At 43.3% G+C, this 23,191-nt stretch overlaps 1 protein-coding gene across 1 annotated transcript; it reads left to right on the forward strand.

Moving 5' to 3' along the window:
* Window positions 1–6,958: 6,958 nt before the first annotated feature.
* LOC134453854 (uncharacterized protein C11orf87 homolog) lies at window positions 6,959–7,441 on the forward strand. Its single transcript, XM_063204604.1, has one exon. The coding sequence runs from the start codon at window positions 6,959–6,961 to the stop codon at window positions 7,439–7,441; it is 483 nt and encodes a 160-aa protein (XP_063060674.1).
* The last annotated feature ends 15,750 nt before the right edge of the window (window positions 7,442–23,191 follow it).

Consider the following 23,191-nt stretch of genomic DNA (forward strand, 5'->3'; position numbering starts at 1 on the left):
TTTTGGTGATCAACATTTTTCATTTTATTGAGAAGATTTGACAGTACAAACAAAGGTCAGTTTTCTGCTGACATACAAGTGACAGTGTGTCGATGGTCACACCATATAAAAATTGAGACTAGCACTTGGGCTTTGTCATTGCTTGTGGCCACTGAGGACCTCTGAGATGTCGGTAGGAGTTTCACTCCCTGGGGTCCTGGTTGCTGAGCAGAATATTGATATTTGCTGCTTACTGAAGTACTCAGGTGGAAGTGCTCTCCACACTCCTCACTGCTGGTACCCCTGCAGACACCACAACTGCTACCGCTTATGCTGCTACCATAATCCCTGTTGCCTGGAGCCATGGCTCCACTGAGTCACTATAATAGGGATCTACCAGATTGGTCTCCATAGCAAGTATGACCACTCCACTTTAAATACCAGTAAGCTCTACACTGACTGCAGGACTGCGCTCAGTTTCTCATAGACACCCCCACTCCAGTTGGTGTGCCACCCCTGCCAAAGTCAATGTGTCAGCAGCAAAAGTTTGACCAGGCCTCTCCATGAGGAACAGGATTAATGGCCAGAATTAAACATTTTAATTACATTGCATGTAGCCCATTAATGCACGCCGTACCTCCAGTGGCACGCTGTAATTGTCATAGCAAAGTGTACTACCATAGTACTACAGTACTATGACATAACACAGGACCTTTAGTAACGCACTACGACTTGGTAATTGCCATTCTGGTAACAGTAACTTTATAACGCTGTGTCTTAACGGCCTAACTGACACTCTTTATTCAAAGCGATTTACAGATATTGCAAGGTACTGGTTACAGTCAGTGGAGTAGTGTGGAGATAGATGCTTTGCTCAAGGGCACTCCAGCCATGGAAGGAGGAAGTGATTGGTAAGGGTGGGGATTGAAACTGCAACCAGAGAATCGTATATGAGAGGGAGATAAAGCAGACGGGTTCTTTTCCGGTATCCACTTTACGTCAGGTGAACGCCCCTTTAGGAGACCTTCGATTAGGAGACCTTCGGAGTCCTGAGGTTCAGAATAAATGGAGTCCCCTTAGCGCTGTAGATGGCTGTAGCGCACATCTTGTGCAAACACCACGAAAAGAGAAGAAGAAGGAGAGACAACGCCCCCTTAGGAGACAGAATTTTGAGCACACGCTTTTGCATTGAGTGGGCGTGTTTCGATTCCTCTCTATTATATATCCAACCTCTTTACTGCAACCCTGTGATCTACAGTCCAGCTTCCTATTAGGCCACGGCTGGCCCCATTCAAATGGAGTGCAAGAGGCATTGACTGAGGAGTAATGGGGCTGAGCCCTTTTCACCAAGCAAATTAACTTACCACGGGCAGGGAAATAATGAGTGGAAAATCTAAAATCTAATTTAATCTAATTTAGTCATCTAAAAAAATAAATCATGACTGCCCCTTTGAAATTTCTCAACTCTAAGCTCCAAATAAAAACTCTACTGTGTACCTTTCGGGTACCACTGGGGGCTGACCCCTTGCATGGGTGGGGCATAAATGCAATTTTGTTGTGTGCAGTGTTCACTTGTGTGCAGTGGAGTGCTGTGCCACAATGACAATGGGAGTTGGAGTTTCCCAGTTGGGCTTTCTCTTTCACTGTGGGTGACGGAGACAGAGAAGGGAGAACTAAAATGCTGCCACCCCCTTAAAAGGCTTACCATCACCTCGAGTCAACAGGCGTGACCAAAACAATGAACAGATTATCCACCTGAAAAATTTCATTTCCATGAGATATTTTGTACAGTACATTAGTTACATATTTAAATCCACCAAGATCATGTGGCATATCCGTGAGATATTCGTGGATAATTTGTGCAAACTTTTCATCCATTTTACAACACTGCCAGTTAGAGCAGTGTTTCCAAACCAGGGTTACGCGTACCACTAGGTGAGTACACTGCAGAGGGGTACGAGGGGCGGGGGGACCACAATTGGACGGTGCATAGTCACATTGGAAAAGAGGAAGTGATATAGAGGGGGTACTCATAGTATGACAAAAAAAGGTGCGTAAAACAAAAATGGTTAGGAAACCGATTAAGGGGTCATGCCATTTATCTACGTGCACATTTTTGTCTCCCGGTATTTTTGTTTACTGTCCTTGTAAATCGCTTTGGCCAAAGGTGTCTGCTAAATGCTAAGTAATGTAAGCCAGTAAAAGTTCGTTCTACACCTTATACCTCATACTTCATTCCAAAAGTCTGGACCACTCCATTTTATTTTTAGAATGAAATAATTCTACACTTCACTTAATCCTACTAAAAAAAACCATGAGCATTCTCGTTTTTGTCAAAAGTCTTACAGTACAAATTGTGCTAAAAAAAAAAAAAAAACACTCACAAGCACCTCACAATATTCTCACTTACCTGACAACTCACAAGATGTTTTTTTTAATTATTTAATTTTTTAAGTCCACCCAAGTAGGGTCACAGTGATTTCTGGTTGCTTTGCATCATGCCATGAACTGAAATAGCCTATATCCTCTTGCATTTGCCAAGTGGTGGTATACAGTTATTTTGTCTTAGCAAAGGCCTGCACACTTCAAAGTTGTCCTTTCTGGTTGGTGAATGAATGACGACATCTATGCCAAAAATGGGCTCACGGCAATAGAATCGTGTTTCAGTTTACTCAATGCAGAATACATTACTTTTCCTTCTTTGGCAAGCTGTTGCTTCAGTTACAGAGCGGACCATAAAATCAGCCCATTCCACGAGCTGTTGCAACGACTTGTAAGTGCACACTGCAAGAGCCTGCCAGCACGCCGCACTACACCTAGCAATAATATTTCATACCTAAGTTGTCAACGTAGTAAAGTGACCCGTTGAAGGAGCTATGAATCTCTACTTTTATAATGGCATATAGTTGGAAGGTCCCCACTGGATGGCACATAAAGGTAAGAGAAGCGCTTCTGCGGGGGAGATGAGATGGTGTTTAGTTAAGTGGAGAACAGTTTTATGATGAAGCCAGTTTGCCAAACAGGAACAGAGATCCCTTCATTGAAAGTCCATCAATGCTGAGAGACAAGTGCTTTGCCCAGGGAATTGAATGATGGTCTGCACTATGGATTTCAGAGCAAATATTGGGCTACTACTACACTACACACACTATTAAATATTAACAGATATTAGCCAGACATGTGAGGGCAGATTTGAGTGGCGTGTTTGTGTGCGGGGTGGTGGTGGTAAGATGACATTGATTGTCCTGTTGTGCTGTGTGAAGGTGTACATTTCTGTCCTGTAAGGAAAAATTGTGTGTGTGTGTGTATGTGTGTGTGTGTGTGTGTGTGTGTGTGTGTGTGTGTGTGCGTGTGTGCGTGTGTGCGTGTGTGCGTGTGTGTGTGTGTGCTTAATGAACAATACACACGTTAATGGGCTAATACATAATCAAACATATCATAATACTTCAGTACACACACACACACACACACACACACACACACACACACACACACACACACACACACACACACACTCGCACACACAAACACACACACACACATACACACACACCGTATATGGCCTGTTCTGTATACATAAACCAGTTTCCTTCAGTGGAAAATATAACTGCCCCCCTTCCTCAGCCCCCTCAGGTGAAATGCCAGTGTAATAAAATTCCTTCCATTGTTTTCACAGTTCGCCTTTCAATAGTGAAAGAGCTTTCCTCGTTAATTGCTAAAATGTTTCTGTCCAAACGTTTCAAAATGAAAATGTGTGTGTGTGTGTGTGTGTGTGTGTGTGTGAGCGTGTGTGTGCATGTGTGTGTGTGCGCGCACATTTTATACCTATTCATAAAAAATGTAAGCAATATATCTTGGCTTTATTAAATCCTAATATTCCAGGGACTGTCCTCCTCTCCACCCTTCTCAGCAAAAACCTGGAATCAAATCGCATGTTGTGCAACACAACCAAATCCCACCGCAACATGACAAAGCCAAAGACAAAGCCAAAGCTCCTTATCTAAAATCCCCTCAAAAAATGCACCTTGTTTACTGTATCAGGAACAAGTGTCAGAAACAAAGTGATACCAAACACTCCCTGTGAAGGGGCTCATGAAACTTTCATAAGACTCCATTTTGAGAAACACCACAGGAATTCAAAGGGATGTCAGACCTGCTTTCTTGAATCGAGTAGACTACGACTCTATGTCTAACTGACTGGTTACTGTTGTTGCTACTTATGCGTCAGTATTATAATTATTTCATTTGCATGTTGGAACAAGATATTCACGTAAAGGGATGTGAGACCTTCTGTTTGGATTGGGCATTGGACTACTATGTATGAAAACAAGTAGGTATGAGGTCAAGTAGTTATACAGCCACCCAATGTGTGCTAGTGTGAATGTCAATTTCTGTGTTCTGTTTTATGTTCTATGTGCTTGTTTGTTTATATGTCTCACTGTGTCTTATGTTTATTGTGCCAGCGAGTATAATGCAAAAACAATTTCCCCACGGGGACAAATAAAGCTCTAACTAACTAACTATCCACCTTGCTACAGTTACCACCCTGTTACACTTGCTTGTCAGGATTAATGTACTGTACGTTGAAACTGGAGATTCGTCAGCTTGACAAACTCCAGGTATGTTACATAGTTCTAATACTTTTACATTCATTGTAAAAATGGAATTGGTGCTAGAAAGTCAATCTCCAAAAACAGAAAAGACACTGTGTGTGTGTGTGTGTGTGTGTGTGTGTGTGTGTGTGTGTGTGTGTGTGTGTGTGTGTGTGTGTGTGTGTGTGTGTGTGTGTGTGCGTGCGTGCGTGCGCACATGTGTGTGTATCAGGGGTGATTTTATAATGAAGGAAAGGGTGAGCAACTGCCCTGGGGGACCCTCCAATTTCTCAGGGGCCCGCAGAATAGTTGCCCAGTTGCTAAGAGGCAATGGTGGCTCAGGTTGTAGAGGAGCCATTCATCCACCAAAAGGTAGCAGGTTCGAGCTCTGCTCTGCTTGACCCCATTGAGATACTCAAGATACTTAACCCCAAGTTGCTCCTGGTGGCAGGCTGGTACTTTATGTGGCAGCCACTGCCAGCCGTGTGTGAATGAGAGTGTGAATGGGTGAATGTGAGTCAATGTCCTTTTGTCAGGACCATGGACAGGGACCATCTCTTCAATAGGCCTACTGTTGAGGAGTAGACCGAATGGTGGAGTCATAATAATGTATCACTACAAAGAGGCGTGTGTGCGTGCGTGTGTGCGTGTGTTTGTGTGTGTTGTCTGATTTTGCCTTTTGTCAGGACTATGGACAGCGACCACCTGCAATATACTGTTGAGGAGTAGACCGTGACTCAAAGAGGCATACTCTATGGTGTGTGTGTGTGTGTGTGTGTGTGTGTGTGTGTGTGTGTTGTCTGATTTTACCTTTTTGTCAGGACCACGGACAGCGACCACCTGCAATTTAGTGTGTGTGTGTGTGTGTGTGTGTGTGTGTGTGTGTGTGTGTGTGTGTGTGTGTGTGTGTGTGTGTGTGTGTGTGTGTGTGTGATGAACAATACACACGTTAATGGGCTAATACATAATCAAACATACCATAATACTTCAGTACACACACACACACACACACACACACACACACACACACACACACACACACACACACACACACACACACACACACACACACACACACAACTTGTTATTTGCAAGTGGAACCTATGCTAATGTATGCGTGGCAGGGAAATGTCAAGATGACGTGTGCTGGTATAGCATGCATTCATCCCTCGTGTGTTAAATCACCATGAAATGCAACCATCTGAAAAGCAGCCATCTTACAAGGCGAGAACATCTTGAGATACAATATGTTAATTTGGTTAAGTGCTAAACTTCCCCCAAATATTCGTCCTATGGAGTAATTACATCGATGGCATGAGTTTCACCCAGCCTGTTTAAGTTGCCAGCCGACGCCCCTCTGGTCCATCCTACCATCCGCAGGGAAAGTTGCAAACGAGTGAAGGGGGAGGGCATACGCAGATCCAAATGGCACATGGGCGAGTAACAACGTTATGTATCCCCGGTAATGTATTGCTGCTCCGTGGTACTTTTCTTTAATGCCTGTGAACCACATGCCTGCAGAATATGTATGAATGGGAGTGCAGCTGGCTACCGTGAAGCATACGTCATTGAGAGCCACGAGGATTGGCTGAACCCTTTCCCGTTTTCTCAGTTTTTGCAACACTGGGTCGTCTTCACCTCCGGAACAGCAGCAACCCAACAGTAACGTCAGGTAAAATCGTGAGCCTTTTTTTTTGGTTGTAAATCCGCTTTTGTTTTATGGATTGCTGGTGTTGCGATGAATAAGGGAAGAATTGGTGATGGGTCCACGGCATTCTAGGTGGGAAATCATTTAATTGCATCTATATTCGATGACTTGCGTGCTCGAATCGCAGATATAGTGGCTGCCTGCCTTATCTGAAGAAATGCCGCAGTTCAACCAAAAAAATAATTACGGTTCACTTTTCAATTGTTTGAGATGATTGACGCGCAATGAATACATATGGGGAAACATTTTGCGTAGCTTTACCACAACGTTTCGTCAGTGGCACAACTTCAAACCGTGCCCTTCAGATGTCCCAAGTTAAGCACTCGGGACAGTTCACGACACGAGTCAGACGTGCATGACAGTCTTGTATGAGGAACATAGTTGAATCTCGTTCAATTTTTCACTGTAAAGAAGCAATTGTGATTCAGAGACCCCTGTTTTACTGTGCGGCTTGCAAATGCATGGCATGATTTGTGAAACATGTCAGTGTGACAATGCGCATATTGACTGTCTCAACTGTCCATTTTAGGGTGATTCCTACGGGACCCCGAGAGCAACGCACTCCGGAGGAATGGTCGCAATATAGCGGTTTTTGGAGATACGCTCTGGCGGAGATAGTATTCTCGGCGTTTCTTCCTCTCATTCTCGGAATATACTCTTTGTCTGTGAAACGTGCTAAATGAGTGCAAGGACAGCCGAGAATTTGGCGCTTGCCTCCATACCACACTGCACCTTCAACGGGACTGTCCGAACCAATGGCACCTGCATCGAGCAGATGGATCAGCTATTCCAATCCTTCTCCTCCACCGCCGTGCTCTTCGTGGTCATTGCACTGATAATTGGAATCATATTTCTTTCGATGGTCACTTTTCACTTCCACAAATGTAAGATGAAAAGGAGAAAGATACAACGGGCGCAGGAGGAGTACGAGCGCGACAACAGCTCCAAGACCATCAAAGGCAAGACGGTGGTCAGGCAATGTATCGTGGTGAGCCCGGGGAAACGGCCACCCGCCGCAGACCAGAGGAGCCAGTCAAACACACCGTCTCAGGAGTCCAGTGTCGTTGCACCCATCCCGACGAACGAGTCAAGAGACAACACACGACAAACGGACCAGGCAAATGGGCAGAACTTGTTGGAATCTGTGGCAGTGTCTTCTTGATAATGCAATACCACAAAATCACTAAGCCTAAAGATAATGTAAATAGACAACGTGTATTCATTCTATTGTCTTACTTATAGGGGTAAAATAGATTGTGCAATTCTACAAGCATGAACCTAGAATACATCGTGTTGCCTCTGCTGGAGCAAGAAGCAGCAACTAAGAACAGTAAAGTATGCCTACTTTATAGGCTACAGAATGAACACTTTTCTGGAATCCTTGATACTGCTTTGTCAAACAAACAAGGCCTTAGACAGACTGCAATATGTCCAAAACTCTGCTGCCAGGGTCCTCATAGGTACTAGGCCCTGGCAGTATCGCCCACATCCTCGAACAGCTTCACTGGCTGCCCATCAAATCACAAATCAATTACAAAGTCCGCCTCTAAGTTATAAATCTCTCCATGGTCTGGCTCCACTTTACCTCAGCGACCTCCTCCACTAAGATCCAAGATCCCTGCAGCTCTCTTCCAAGGAAATGCCCCTTCATTGGCCCTCAAAAACAGCTATTGACTGAGGCCTTTGGCTGGTAGTGCTCACAAGCACACACACGTACGCACACGCACGCACATGCGTGCACATACACGCATGCACACACTCACACACACTCTCTCACACACACACACACACACACACACACACACACACACACACACACACACACACACGCACACGCACACGCACATGCACGTAGGCCTACATACATGCCCACACAGATTTGATGTTAGTGACTTTGGGTGTTTTGAAAGGTGGCATATGAATTGTAAAAATAATTATAAAGGCCTACATTATTATTATTATCCTTATTATTAGTAGTATCATTTTTAAAAGACAATTTTTCCTACCAGTTCATTGATTATTCCTTAACAAATGACCATTATTATAGGCTACTTAATATTATTTATGATGAATATGAGTTTAGCATTACTTAACTGCTTTTACAGCACTTTGGTCAACTGTTATTATTGTTTTTCAGTGCTCTATAAGTAGGCTAACTGTGATTTGTTTTGATTTTTGATTTGTAGAGTATAGTGTCGCTGTCCAGTGCTGAAGTGCTGAAACGTTGCTCCTCTAGTAGAACTCTCAATTTAGTCGCATAGTTTTCTTTTCTAGACTGCACAATGGCCTCGTTTACATGAAACATTTAATTCAGAATTAAATTCAGAATAAAACTTGATTCCACTTTGTAAACATCATGTAATCACTTCACAATTCGGAATCAAATGAAAGTGCCATCTGAACTTGACGGAATCATTCAATTTGGAATTATTGATTCGGAATTAAAAACATCATGGAAATGTGACCATTATCAGCATCTTTAATTGGAATATCAACACACTGATGATCATCGTCATCATCATGATCCCATCACACCAGTGGTTGCATCTATTGCTTTCCTTCTCCTGTGCCACATCCGTCAAGCTGGCTTCTTTTATAAAACGAGACTTCACATGGACTCATTTTATTGGAACACTGTTCAATTGAACATAAACCATCAATGCATCCATGTGTAACCATACTGAAATTCCCCCTTAAGACAGCTCCCTAGTGCCTAGCCGTATGTTGATATGACATGTGACATATGACATATATTATATATCACGACATATAACATGTGACATATGACGTATATATACAGTATATATATAGATCAGACACATCTCCCCTTCTGAGAATTGTCATATTGAACTGCCTCTCTCAGTGGATGCACTAAGAGCATTCTGACACATTGGCTTCCTTGAGTGATTCCCAAGCTGTACTGTGACAGATAAGAGAGAGCTGTAGCGGGTTCTGATGGTAACACAGAAATCCACTGGCTGCCCTCTTCCCTCTCTGGAGGCCCTGTTCAGCTCAAGGCCCAAGGAAACATCACATCTAGGCCATAAGTTGTTTAAACTGATGTCATCCATCAGTAGATACAGATCTCAAACTGTTTTTTTTTTAATCCAACAGTCGTTCACTTAATTATGCTCCACAACTTTACTTTTACACCTAGCTTGTGTGTGTGTGTGTGTGTGTGTGTGGGTGTGGGTGTGTGTGGTTGCGATACCTGGATGTAAGAGTGTGATGGATTTTTGAGCGTTTTTCTTATGTCTTTTATCTTATTTATTGCTTTACCGAACAATGACTGCTCAAATTAGTTGTACTTGTTACAATGACAAATAAAAGATGTTCTATATTTTATTAATTCTATCTGTTCTATTTGAATTAACCTGTTCACCTTACAGTCATCTATTTTTGATTCTGCTCAAAAGGCTTACACGATATTCTGACCAGTGATCAGTGACACTGGAAAAGATATTCTTATTGTTAACAAGATAACCGTATGACTCACTCATACACACTGCATGCAGAATTGTCAGACCAGTTGTATTTTTGATTTGATTTGAATTTTAGTATTCAACAACTGTTCTCAATCAATCCAATCAATCCCTATTTCAGTTTAATAAGTATGACGGTAATGGTAAGACCTAAGACCAGGATTTGGACTTAAACAATGCTCCTCTGCATGGAAACTAAAATTCATCTTATCATGCTTCTTTTCTCTCTCTCTGTCACCACAGCAATTGCTTGTTGGGCTCAGACCAACTGCTGCACAGCACACCATGTTGTTATGCAGACAGTGCTGGAATTAGCTATGAAAAGATATGCACACGTGAATGAGGGGCCAGGTCGCAAAAACAGCTGGCACGGCCATAAATATGTCCATTACATTCATCACAAAATTGTCCGTTTGAGACCTGCCATCAGCAGGTTAACAGGGAAAACTGTTATTTGGAGCTGTGAGTAGTGTTGCACCGATACCGATACCAGTATCGGTGGATCGGTACTAAAATGGTGGTATCGGTATCGGCGAGTACCAACAAATAGGGCACCGATACCATTTACAGGTGCTTGTATGACACTTAAACAGCCTTGAAATTAGTTATTTCATAGAGGTATTTAAAAAGTATAAAATGTTTTGCTGGATTCACTTTGTATTAGTCTTTTTCCTGTTTCACAAAGGTAGGCAGCAACCTGACAAAGCCATGCAATGATTTTACATCCAAGCAGTATGCACTACAGCCCTTCATATACATTTCAAATTGGGTGGTATCGGTATCGGTATGGTATCGGTATCGGCCGATACTGCACAGCCAGGTATCAGGTATCGGTATCGGGGCCAAAAAATGGTATCGGTGCAACACTAGCTGTGAGAGAAGTCCCATCCAGCAGAGTGCCTTTTCTAAACATACTGTATTATTTCTAATTATAACTGTTGTATATGTAAAGCAGAATTCATACATGACATGTAGCTCAATGTGCTTAGCAATTAGATTAACAGCACTGTTAAAAAGTAGTAAAGTAAGTAAATCAATAAAATTGGTTGATTAAAAAAGAAAAAAAAGAAAAAGTTAGTGTCAAAACTTGCTGAGCATTAATCCAATGGCATAACATTCACAGTAATCCAGAAAGTTTAGATCAAGAAAGAGTGGCATAGAACAACAAGGATCAGGATCTAATGAGAGAAGGTGGATAGACGGGGATTGGCTGGTAGATTAACTGTGGATTGTTAATGACATGAGGTGGATGAGAAAGAGGGGAAATGAGGAACAGGCAAGCACAGTGCTCTGCAGGGCGGGAGTATCCCTCACTACCTGAAAGTGACCTAAATTCAAGCAAGCTTGGCATTCTTCCTCAACAGGGGACCCTTGTATAATGGCTCCTTGGGGTTTGACAGACGTACACTGCAGAGAGCAAACCCACCCCCTACCACACCCACACACACACACACACACACACACACACACACACACACACACACACACACACACACACACACACACACACACACACACACACACACACACACACACACAAATACAAATACACACACATACAGTGCATGTATCACTCACTACCTGAAAGTGACCTGAATTCCAGCTTGGCATTCTTCCTCAACAGGGGACCCTTGTATAATGGCTCCTTGGAGGATTCTCTCCACTTCAGTGATACACAAGCAGCGCTTCCATCCCCATCCCCTTCCCCTCCCTCTGTGTCTGTCTCCACTGGAGAGTAAAGGGCACCGCTGACTGGGTCATGTGACTCCTCCTGTGGAGAGTCTCTCTGCTGGGGGTTTGACTGATGGATACACTGCAGAGAGCATGCTCCTCCCTTCCCACACATATACAACCTCACAGACCCACACACACACAGACACATGCACACACACACACACACACACACACACACACACACACACACACACACACACACACACACACACACACACACACACACACACACACACACACACACACACACACACAGACACATGCGCACACAGACACACACACACACACACACACACACACACACCACGCAGATATATAATGCACAAGAATTATACAGAACAATAAGTGCGGATGCCAAGTATGGTAAGTGTGTTTTTAAGCACATTAGCACAGGATGAAGTAGACAGAGTTTGCGTCCGGGTCTGGGTCAGCTCTAGCCTAATTATCACTTTCAAAACTTTCAAATCTTTCCGAGTCTTGGTCTGACCAAGAGCATAACAATTATCGTTTCCCAAATGGCATGGTTGACCCGTCTACCTACCTAGGTCTGCTACAGGGGTCCGTATCTCAAAAGCGTCTTTGCTAACAACGGTGGCAACGTCCTTCATAGGAGCGACTCAACTCTCTCTCGACAGCGACGCTCACCACTAAATCCAAGGGAATGGTAAGACGGTCTTAAGACGGTCTTAAGACGGTTAGCAACGACAAGAATGGAGAAACGGACCCCTGGTTGACTGGTGTCCAACAAAGTGGATGGAGTTCCCGATTTTTCGAGAGATCAGAAAGGATATTTACATTGCTCTTGGCCAAAGGTGTTGCGTGACTCACTAGGAGGGCGTGACCTGGCTAGGTCAGCTCAGGCATCAGTGCAGTGAATAGTCACAAAAGAGTCTTAACTTGCGTCTTGAAGGTTGAGAGAGAGATGACCAAGTCTTGTTGCTTCTGGAAGTTTTTTCCACCACTGAGGGAAAATGACAAAGAGCAGTTTTGATTAGGATCGCTTTGAGTAAACAGGGGGCACGGCTAGACACATTTTTGTTAGAGGAATGCAGAACATAAGGCCTTAGTATGTCCTTCAGATAAGCTGAGGCCGTTCCTGAAGTGATTTTAAGGGCAAGTGTAAAGGCCTTGTGCTTGATCCAGGCAGCCACCGGTAGCCAGTGCAACTCAATAAGTAGAAAACTAACCTTTTGTGTTGCGTGTGTACCACATGTACTGCCATGTTCTGGACCATCTGCAATGGTTTAATTGAACAAGAAGGTAGAACTGCCTGGAGGCACTTGCAATAATCTAGGTGGGAGATGACCATGGCTTGGCTGAACCTGTGTTGGCATTTAATGAGCGCACGGCAGACAGGCCTCTGGTGCTGGCAGTCATACCTAGATCTGAATCCCTGGAAAAATAGAGAGCAGTGTTAGTTGGGCTGCTTAGGGTGGCCATCTGTGGCAAAAAATGGCCATAGAAATCAAGAGAATTGGGCGGGATTTAGTGCTTCCAGGACGGTTTTGAGCATTTTTGGGCTGGAAATAACCAGCCTCATCTGGCAACCCTGAGGGAGGGGAAGAAGGACTGATGGGGTCAACAGATAACATGAGCTTCTACGATCTCCCTAGACGCCTGCTGACTACAGGAGAGAGAGAAACATGTTTTCTGGGTTTTTTTGTCTTTTTTCACTCTTCCATCCTTCCTTTCTCTCTTCCTCTTCTTCTTCTCAGAAGAAGGGCTCCTGTTGACGAATCAAGCCCAAGTGAGTCCGAACAAGAAGCGGTATGACAAGGACAACAGCAGCCACAGTTCTAAAAAACACGTGTCCGACTGTCAAGGCGGATATATACACATGCTAAACAACTCTCGTCCTGGGCACAGAGCAAAGCAAATGTGTCACGCTTTTCTACCTCTCCTTGCACAAGTGGATAAATGACTATGCTGAGTATAATAGAGCATGAAGAAGTCATTTTAGATCTATGCGTTGTGTTATGTTATTCGTTGTCTAGCAAGCAGACTGGCAGGCTAGGGCAGTGATTTGTTGTTGGTGCTGGTGCTGGTGCTTCATGGTTATGGTGTTGGTGTGAGGTAGTCTGACACCCCTGTGGCGCTATGTGTCTGGTATGGGTGGTTGGAGGAGGAGATGAGAAGAGGTGCTGGAAGAGAAAACAACCTGTTCCATTGATTTCCACTGGCTTTGGACCAGGCAGAGTCACAACTCTCTCTCTCTTATCCTGTCTATTTTCTACAGTGTCTTTGTTTGCCCTCTCTCCTTTTTCTTTTTCTTTCTGAGTCTTCTCTCTATCTGTCTGTGTGTGTGTGTGTGTGTGTGTGTGTGTGTGTGTGTGTGTGTGTGTGTGTGTGTGTGTGTGTGTGTGTGTGTGTGTGTGTGTGTGTGTGTGTGTGTGTGTGTGCGTGCGCGCGTGTGTCTGCCAGTGTGCATCCTGGGTGTCTGTGTGAGTAATCTGTATATGGTGAGGCCTCCAACGCACCCACTTGAAGTTTTTCCTTTTGAGTCAGCGAGGAGCGCCGAGACGGACTCCATCAAAGGCACTCCAGTAGGAGAAGATACGACAGGCCGATTATAAAGCCTCTGATCACCGTGGGAGGACTCGAGCATTGTTGCCCTTCCGTGTGTCAAGTCCCCACAATAGATTGCCACCCTCGGCAGTGCTGTGAAAAGCCTGTGTCTGAGTCAGGTTGACCCTGATCTCACTCCCTTCTCTCGCTCTGGGTTCACCACATGACCCGGAGGCTGACTCAGAGATGTTGAGGGAAGTAGATTCAGGAGGCTTCTGTGTTTCGTTCTCCAGTTTCCAAGAAGCTATTTTCAAAGTGCTGAAAAAGATTGGGCCTACACTACTGGCAAAAAAGTTTACATGAACGATTGCAGAGTGTTTGTGGATAGTGCTCCTTAAAATTGAAGTGGACAAGACAGATCAATCTTTTTGTTGCAGAATGGTTAGAGAACAGATCCCTATTTAAATTCTATGTAGAGCACAAAGTGTTCAACCAAAGAAGTTTTTTTGTCCCAAGAATCTTAAGTCTTCTAGAGAGAAGAGTTGAGGTCAGTTCCCTGCATTTTCCCCATCTCTGGATGGGACTTGACAGCCTATGATGTTCTTCAGTGAGTCATCAGAGCCGTTACCGGACAGGTATGAGGGCTTTACCTCTGCTGGAGGGTTGTTTAGCAGGCAGATAGCAGTGCTATTTTGGGCTCACACAAACACATATGGTCCAACAGTTTTATCCGGAAGTGACTTGAACCAGGTGCCAAGATTCTTGCTGTGGTGTACACCTCTTATAAAAGGTGCTTGGCATTGACACGCACAGCAAGCCTTGCTATCGAATTAGTAATGCAAGCCTCGACACTCTCAGACACATTCTCACTCGCCACATTCTCAATCACACACTCTCACCTGTGCACTGTTAGCCACGGCACACTGAGCTGTTATTGATCTTTCGCAGTGTGGAGGCTCCTTGCTGTCTGGGAGCTTTCCCAACTGCCGCGATTTATCCATGGTGTAATTATTTTTATTGTGTTACACCAAATGCTAATCGCAGTTAACAACGATCACGCTGCGCATTGGCATCATGGCCACTGGGGAAGTAGAAGACAACACTTATCCTCTTCTGAAATCCTCCGCATGGGAGCCGTTTTCACAAAGCAGCCGGGTATTTATGTAGCTGGCATACATACAGTGGGCTACATATGGAGAAATGGGCTAAGGCATTCAAACATCTAAGATCTAAATAGCACTTCCAGAAATAGTTTCACATCATTACATGGTGCATTGGGAATCCTATGAACATTCTATCAAAAGCTGCTCCAAAATTCTATCTTCCTGCTCCATTTCCTGTCTCTCTCTTTATAGGTCAGATCAGGGCTGGACTGGTGATCTGGCATAGCAGGCATTTCCCGAAGGGCTCCGAACCCTCGTGGGCCCCTATGTTCAGAAATGTGAAAAAAAAATCTGAAAATAGGGGCCCACCGGTGAGTCAGTTCTGCGCCACTAATTATGAGGGGGCTCTTTAAAGGTGGGGTTGCAGGTTAACCATTTTAAGAAAATGTACTATTATGACATCACGTTGGGGGTTCCGCTGGTTCATAGGAGTCTATGTAGAACCTTAGAATCCTGGGGGAGTTCCCCCAATGTGATGTCATACCTGCAAGTTCCCAAGCCCTATTTCTCCCCCAGTTCAACCCTGGGTCAGATACATCAAGGCCATGAGGCTGTGTACTATGCATGTAGCACTGGTGCTGAATGTCATGACCTTTTCTGGCCACATGATATAACACAAGTAGGAGTGGGACATATTCAAATTTAATTCTTTGTAGGGCTATACTGTACAGTAGATGCCAAAAGAGGGCAAAGGAAAGCCAAACAGATTGAACTGACACATCAGATGAGCACATGGAGGATTTAGCTGAGAACTCTCAATGATACAGAATCCAGATTGATTTTGCTTTATTTTTCATATTAAAGCTAGCTGGCTTTCTGCCTCTAATGTCCTTGTTTAACTTTTGGAGAGAACTTGGCCATAGGCCTGATTTACAGTGCAGCAGAGCAAAAGATATAATGCACGATAATACATTTAAATAGTTTGCATTTACCATAAAACAATTCAACCATTAAACATTCAACCATAAAAGTCAGGATACAACACAAGGAAGAGGTGAGTATCAAATTGAATTCTTTATTGGGCTATACTATAGATGGCATGAAGCCGTGGAGGACGGAAGAAAACCACTTATTGAACTGAGACATCACTGTGAGAGAGAATCCAGAACGATCCAGAGTGATTTTTTATTACCGGTACTAAAGCTGACTTTCCCAACTATGCCCTTGTTTAATTTTTGAAGGGAACTTGGGTAGAGGGTTGATTTACAGTGTAGCAGAGCATGAATGCATTGCAAGACATCAAAGGTTAATGTTTTATATTCAAATAAAAAAATAACATTCAATTGCTAAAAATGGCTTACGCAGGAAAACATGGTAAGACAAGGGGGAGAATGTAACAATATTGACTAGTGTGACTAGCTCTATAAAAAGAACTTACCATCATCAGAAACTATGATATATGAGTCCTATGAAAGGAAGACACATGTACCTGTGCATGAATTTGACCGTAAGCTGGTTAACAATCTCATCTTGCATCCAAAAAGATGGGAATCCATATTCGTCTATTAATTTACAGTATCAGATATACAGTTTCAATTGGTACAGTACTCTTAGGGCATAGAGAGTGACAGAAATTCAGCAACCCTATTCTTGCTCGTTTCTTTCCAGAACATCAGAGTGTCCAATTTCAGTGTTTATGAAGAAAAAATGTGCAATTTTTTTGGAATATATTAACATTTCGTTTTAACGCACAGAAATCAGTAGATAATACTTCAAACTTAAATGTGCAACTGCTCAATTGTTTGTTTTGGATATAGTATTACCAAGATCCAAGTAGCTATGCATACCCATCCAGGTAAAGACATGTTTCAGGGAGAGAAAAAAACAAGAATTATATACGCACACTGTATAGCTCTGTCATTGTGCCGTCCAAACAAGTCTTGGTCAGGTGTATTTTTTAGGGAAGACACTGTAAAGGCTCTCCCTCAAACACCACTACCACCTTCTGCTCACCCCAAAACACCATCCTCCACTCCCTCACCCCACAAATCATAGACTGCCACCCTTCACCACATCTCTGGAGCGCTCAGCCGTGGGATTGGGGTTCTGGGCAGGACGGGCTCCTGTAATTGGGCAGGTGTGAGCAGGGCCAGAGCCTGATTGACAGGGGCTGGCTGCCTGTCAGTCAGTCAGAAAGGAGTCTTTGGGTCCCACTCTGTTAGTATTCATGTGCGGTGCCGTGTGAGGGCACAGAGAGTGCAGCTGCGGCTGAAATGGGATCACGGGCGAGAGTGGCAGGGGATCCTGAACCCCTTGCCAGTTTCAGACCTGTCACTCTGTGGACAAAAAAGGACGAGGATTTTTTTTTCTTCTCTTATTTTTTTTTATTTCACCTATCCATCCGAGAACCTGACTGACTGACCAGCCTGTTTTACTCACTCAGTACAGCCATTTAAATTCCAAGGAAGTATCAAAGTTTAAACCACTGATGGGAGGAAAAAAGTCCCAGGAGTGATGAGGCTTCTACTGGTGGGTGCTATGAACCGAATTGTAGGATTTGGTCACATGGTGTCTCTTTCTTTTTTTCCAAAATTATTTTTTGTCTGTAGAATCACAATTTACAAACTGGATGAAAATATAGCAGAGAGAGCTCATTGATATGCAGTTTTAACAGCGTCTTCAGATCAGATAACAGCCACATTTCATGCAGGACGAGAATCAAATTTAAAGCTTGGGGAGGTGCTCTCTGCTTCTCATATGCTCTTCTCTCTGAATTTGTGTGTGCAACTATAAGCCCTTTTTAGCTTCTGAATTTTGTCTGTCTTTCTCATTTCGGTCATATCTCCCTTACCCACTGACCCAAGCAGTTTGTCTATGGCCCAGGCCCCAGCCTCTTTCTATCTCTCTATCTATCTTCTGTCTGTATGCTTCTCTCTCTCTCTCTCTTCTCTCTCTGTCTCTCTCTCTCTCTCTCTCTCTCTCTCTCTCTCTCTCTCTCTCTCTCTCTCTCTCTCTCTCTCTTTCTCTCTCTCTCATTGTTCTTATCTTTTTTCATATAGTAACTACATTAGGCTACAGTATTTCACCCTACTGTGGTTTGTTAGGGTAGTCTGGCAAAACACAGTAAATGCATGAACATTTGCCTTCTATTGATTTTTTTTATCTTCTGTCTGTGTAATTCACAACATTTTATCAGCTTCTCTGTGGATGAAGACTGTGAAGCAATACAAGAAGGGAAGGTAGAAATTCAAGGCTCTCAGAGGCGTACATATTCATTCATTTCCTATTCAGCTATTCAGTGAAGCACCCGATCCTCCTGCTCCCCTGTCTCTCTCTCTCTCTCTTTCTCTTTCTCTCTCTCTCTCTCTCTCTCTCTCTCTCTCTCTCTCTCTCTCTCTCTCTCTCTCTCTCTCTCTCTCCCTCTCTCTCTCCCCAACCTCATACAGTTGTGCACATACAGCAGCTCTAGCACACGGTGTGGTTTTCCCACCATTTCCCCAGCAGAGCTCCCTCATTTATCGCAGCCAGGTGGAGGTCCCTTTTTCTCTTACAAAGTGAGTCTGCTTAACACAGTTGGCATGAAACTCAGGGACAGCGAGGCAGAGCTGCATGGAGCTGCTCTGGACTGGCTTCTTCTTTCACATGTGCAGAGGAGGGAATTCAGGCATTTGGACTCTAATAAAGTGTGTCGTCAGACTGGTGCCAAGTTGTGTGGCAGCCAGGCATGGCCTAATGGTTATGAATCATACAAAGAGAAGGAAACCAAGGGTGAGGGAACTTAAAAAATGCTCTGGTCCTGATATGGAGAAATGGGGTGTGTTACTGGAACCCTGTCAGACTCATGAAGTTGTGTGGCAGCCAAGGTCTAATGGTTAGAAAGTTTGGTAATACTTTACCTAAAGCCCATATCTATAGCGCATTATAAGCGCTTTTATAACAAATTATAATGCACATTATAATTACTTACAACGCATTATGACTACACTCACAATGCTTCATGACACTTTATATTACCAGTTATGAATAACCACGAATTTAGCTTATAATGCTTTATAAATCCAAGGGTGTCATGAATGCTCATGGCTGGCTATAAACAACAGGCTGCCTGATGGGGCTTATAGTACATTATGAGTACCTATACCCCTCTATGCACAGACCTGGATGATAAACTGTCATAAGGGCTCATAAGATGCTATGACGTTCCATGTGAGATCATACGTTGTCAATGTGTGCTCTAAGTAAAGTGAAGTTCATATGGATAGGCCTACATCTATAATGCACTGCATAGTGCACATCTATAATGCATCATAATGTACTGTAAGCCCCATCAGACAGCCTGTAGTTTATATGCAGTCACGAGCACTCATAACACCCTTGGATTTATAAAGCATTATAAGCTAGATTCATGGTTATTCATTACTGTTTACATAAACATCATGAAACATCATGGGTGTAGTCGTAATGTGTTGTAAGTAATTATAATGCGCATTATAATTTGTTATAAATGTGCTCATAATGCGCTATAGATATGGGCTTCATAGAAAGTGTTACCGGAGGGTTGTCTTGGAATCAGATGGTTGCAGGTTTGTCATCCATGGGTGCTTTGCCCTTGAGCAAGGGATTATAGGGATGATCTCTATCATCTCAGGGATTATAACCAATAGCCTGTGGAAATATCCTGAATTGTAGGTGGAAAAATAAGAGACATATTGACAAGAAAACCTCTTAATTCTTAATGCTTAATTCTACCACCATCTTTTATTTATCAAATACTTGTTTTTGGGTTTGAACCGTATTGCTGGTCTCTAAATGTTGATTACCTCACCAAAAACTCCTTTGCTTGTTACCATGGCTACAAACAGCAGGAGTGTGTGAGGGGATTGTGAGTAATGAAAATGCTCATGTCTTTAGACCTGACAGTTGTCAAGTGATTAATGTTCGTCTCTGTCTGTCAAAGACACAAGCCCAATTAAACTAAGTGGCAAGTGGCTGTCACTCGAAATGTTTTGAAGGTGTCCTCTCCCAAAGACTGATGGGACAGATTCCAGGAAGGACACCCAGAAGACAGACCAGTGTGTGTGTGTGTGTGTGTGTGTGTGTGTGTGTGTGTGTGTGTGTGTGTGTGTGTGTGTGTGTGCGTGCGTGCGTGCGTGTGTGTGCGTGTGTGTGTGTGTGTGTGTGTGCACGTGCGTGTTTGTGTGTGTGTGTGTTTGTACGTGTGTGTGTGTGTGTGTGTTTTAGCTACCTTGTTAGGACTATTGACCATAGGACCTGATGACAAAGTTGAGACCGACCATGGTCCTAAGAAGGAAAAGCTGCTATAAATATATTGTTTTGTTGTTGATGAAAAAACTAAACGTGCAAAAACATTTCTTCACTGACAGGTTAGGGTTGTTTCGGTCAGGTTTCACACACACCAGAAAGAAATCATTCCCATGGCATACAACAGAATATTGCCATCTGCCTTTTGCTCTTGCAAACTACCCGCACTGTGCTGGACGTAGGTGAGACAACTATTTCAGCACATTCTAAAGAGATTTGTGTGTTTGTTTGTCTGGGGTGTGAGACAATGAGCCACTGTGTGGGGGGCATGGTGGTCATACCAGAGATTCTTTAAGTATAGAGATATGCCAACATAATAGGTTTCTATGGGCACCTAACGCGACTAGGTTCCGGTCTGCCTAAAGGGCCGTGTCATAATGCTCCTACAATGAATAGAACAGTCTAATTCCAATTAGTTGCGCCAAGGTCTGCCTAAGGTGGGTTATAATAGAACCAGGAAACAATGGGCCAATGGAACCTCTCTCTCTACTCTCTCTGGTCATACACTTGCAGATTTCTTTTTGCTAAGGGTGTATGGACATTTAACATCTCCACAACACTGATATTTCATTAACAATCTTGTTGGACAAACAGTGCTCAGGAAGCTTGTAGGCCTACAGTAAATTGTGCAGTGCTAATTCAACACGCAAGGAAATTAAACTCTCTAAGTGTTAAATGAACGCTGCAAAATGTACTGTGTACCGGAGAGGGTGAAAGTTTTAGCTATAATCAAGCGGGTACGCTGTGATGGACAGCTGGCTCAGAGGCGTTTCCCCTGTTTAAATGAAAGTGACATCATGGGAAATCACAAATTCTCCACTCACACTCACCTGTCAAGACCTATGTGGACGCCTGCAATAGATGATGTCACTGCTTCACCGCTTTTTAATTTCCATTTTCCTGGCTGCTGTTGTTGCTGCTTTTTGGGGGGGAGAATCTAAGCTTCTTTTTGGCGATGCCACCATCTTCCAGAGTAAAGCTCTCTTCTTCAAACTGCCATTCATGGCAACATAGGCTGACGGAGAAGGTTTGAAGTTAAGAGCTTGTGGCTCGTGCCAAAGAAATGAGCAGAAGTTGACATCTTGTTACTCTCTCTCTCTCTCTCTCTCTCTCTCTCTCTCTCTCTCTCTCTCTCTCTCTCTCTCTCTCTCTCTCTCTCTTCAATGTTCCTATTTTACTTAGCAGGAGAGGGCATAGTGTAGCGCAAAGAGACAAAAATAGGTGAATGACCTCACTCCCAGAACTTACCAGAAAACGCCACAAAAAGTGAAGGAAGCAAATTAATGTAAAAGTTTAGTCTATGGTTGAATGGCTCATTCCATTGTTATTAGATGAGCTACTCTCATCCAATTCACTCTGGAATTAATTCAGACTGCAATCCTGCTGTGTAGTGCAATGGGAATAAAATTGTAAAGCCAGACCTATTTAACTCAGATGACTCAGCAGAAAGGGCCATATCTTAAATAAATGACACCTCCAGAAACCATTGTCCTGACACACTATAACCTGTTGTGACATTGCGGAGAAACTAATGGAAAAAACCTATTTGACCAAAAATACTCAATCAGGCAGGGAGTACCCTTGACAATGAATTAACTCCACAATTGTCTGACTTTTGATGCACACTGTATCGACTCATGCATATTTAACATGTCTCGCAGAGGTTTGCACCCTAGCGATAGTTGCATTCAATTGGTTTAAAATAGACCTACATATGACAGCTGTGACTCCACTGCTATGGAACACTGGGCTGGAATGAAACTATGTCACCCGTTCTGCAATCTCAATCTTTTTTTGTAGGCCCTAATATCTCAATCTGATATACTGCAAGTTTGTGAAAGAGGCTTAGCCTAGAAATCTAGATGCCCGTAGCCAGGCTAAAAGAGGCTAGCAACAGCAATCATTGATTGGCAAGAAGCGTGCATGATTGACTTGAATAAATATGGTAAGTTAAAAAATACAGATTTATTTGGGACTTCCTTGGAGGGTTTATGTGGGGCAAAGATAGCACCCAACGGAATAGTTGCAGTGGCCAAGTAGGTTAAAATGTTCTACTTATTACCAATGGGAGAAGTGTTGGAAAGTATGTCAGGACTGTGTGCTATTCTCTTGGTGCCCCTCTCCATCTCTCTCTATGTCTCTCTCTTCACACTGTCTCATTTTCCCTCATTTCGCTCTCTCTCCCTGTCTAACTGTCTATTATATCTCCCTCTCTCAGTCTATCTCCCTCTGTCTGTTTTTCCACATTTTTCACGTGATTGACATCCCGTCAAAGTACAGTATGTGACTGATATTGTAAGTAGCCTACAGAGATGGAATATAGATATCTGATTGGTATAATGTTACAACATATTATGGGAAATTGTGTCTACAGTTTCCCTCCAATGCAAATTGTGTGCTCTGGACAGAACATTTCCAAAAGACAATACTACCTCACAATCTTGCATCCAAAGTTGAATTCTGGATCTTGCAGCTTCTCACTGCATAGTACATCGCATTTTAGGGAAAGGAGGTGTTGGAAGTCAGTGAGAATATGTTTTATTTTCTGAGGATTCTGATGAGTGTAAAACTCAGCCTGGCAGTGAAGTTGAATATTTTAACACCCCTGTGTGTCAAATGCAGCAGGGAATAAAGAGCACCTGTGTTAGGCCACCTACTAGCTCTAGGAGCTATAAAACACATCTGATTCAGTCACAGATATTGTGATTCTTTTTGCACCACTTTTAGAGGCATTTTGACACTAAAATAGCTAAATGACACATGTTG

This window comes from Engraulis encrasicolus, chromosome 8 (assembly GCF_034702125.1).
Source record: "Engraulis encrasicolus isolate BLACKSEA-1 chromosome 8, IST_EnEncr_1.0, whole genome shotgun sequence".
NCBI classification, from domain to species: Eukaryota; Metazoa; Chordata; class Actinopteri; order Clupeiformes; family Engraulidae; genus Engraulis; species Engraulis encrasicolus.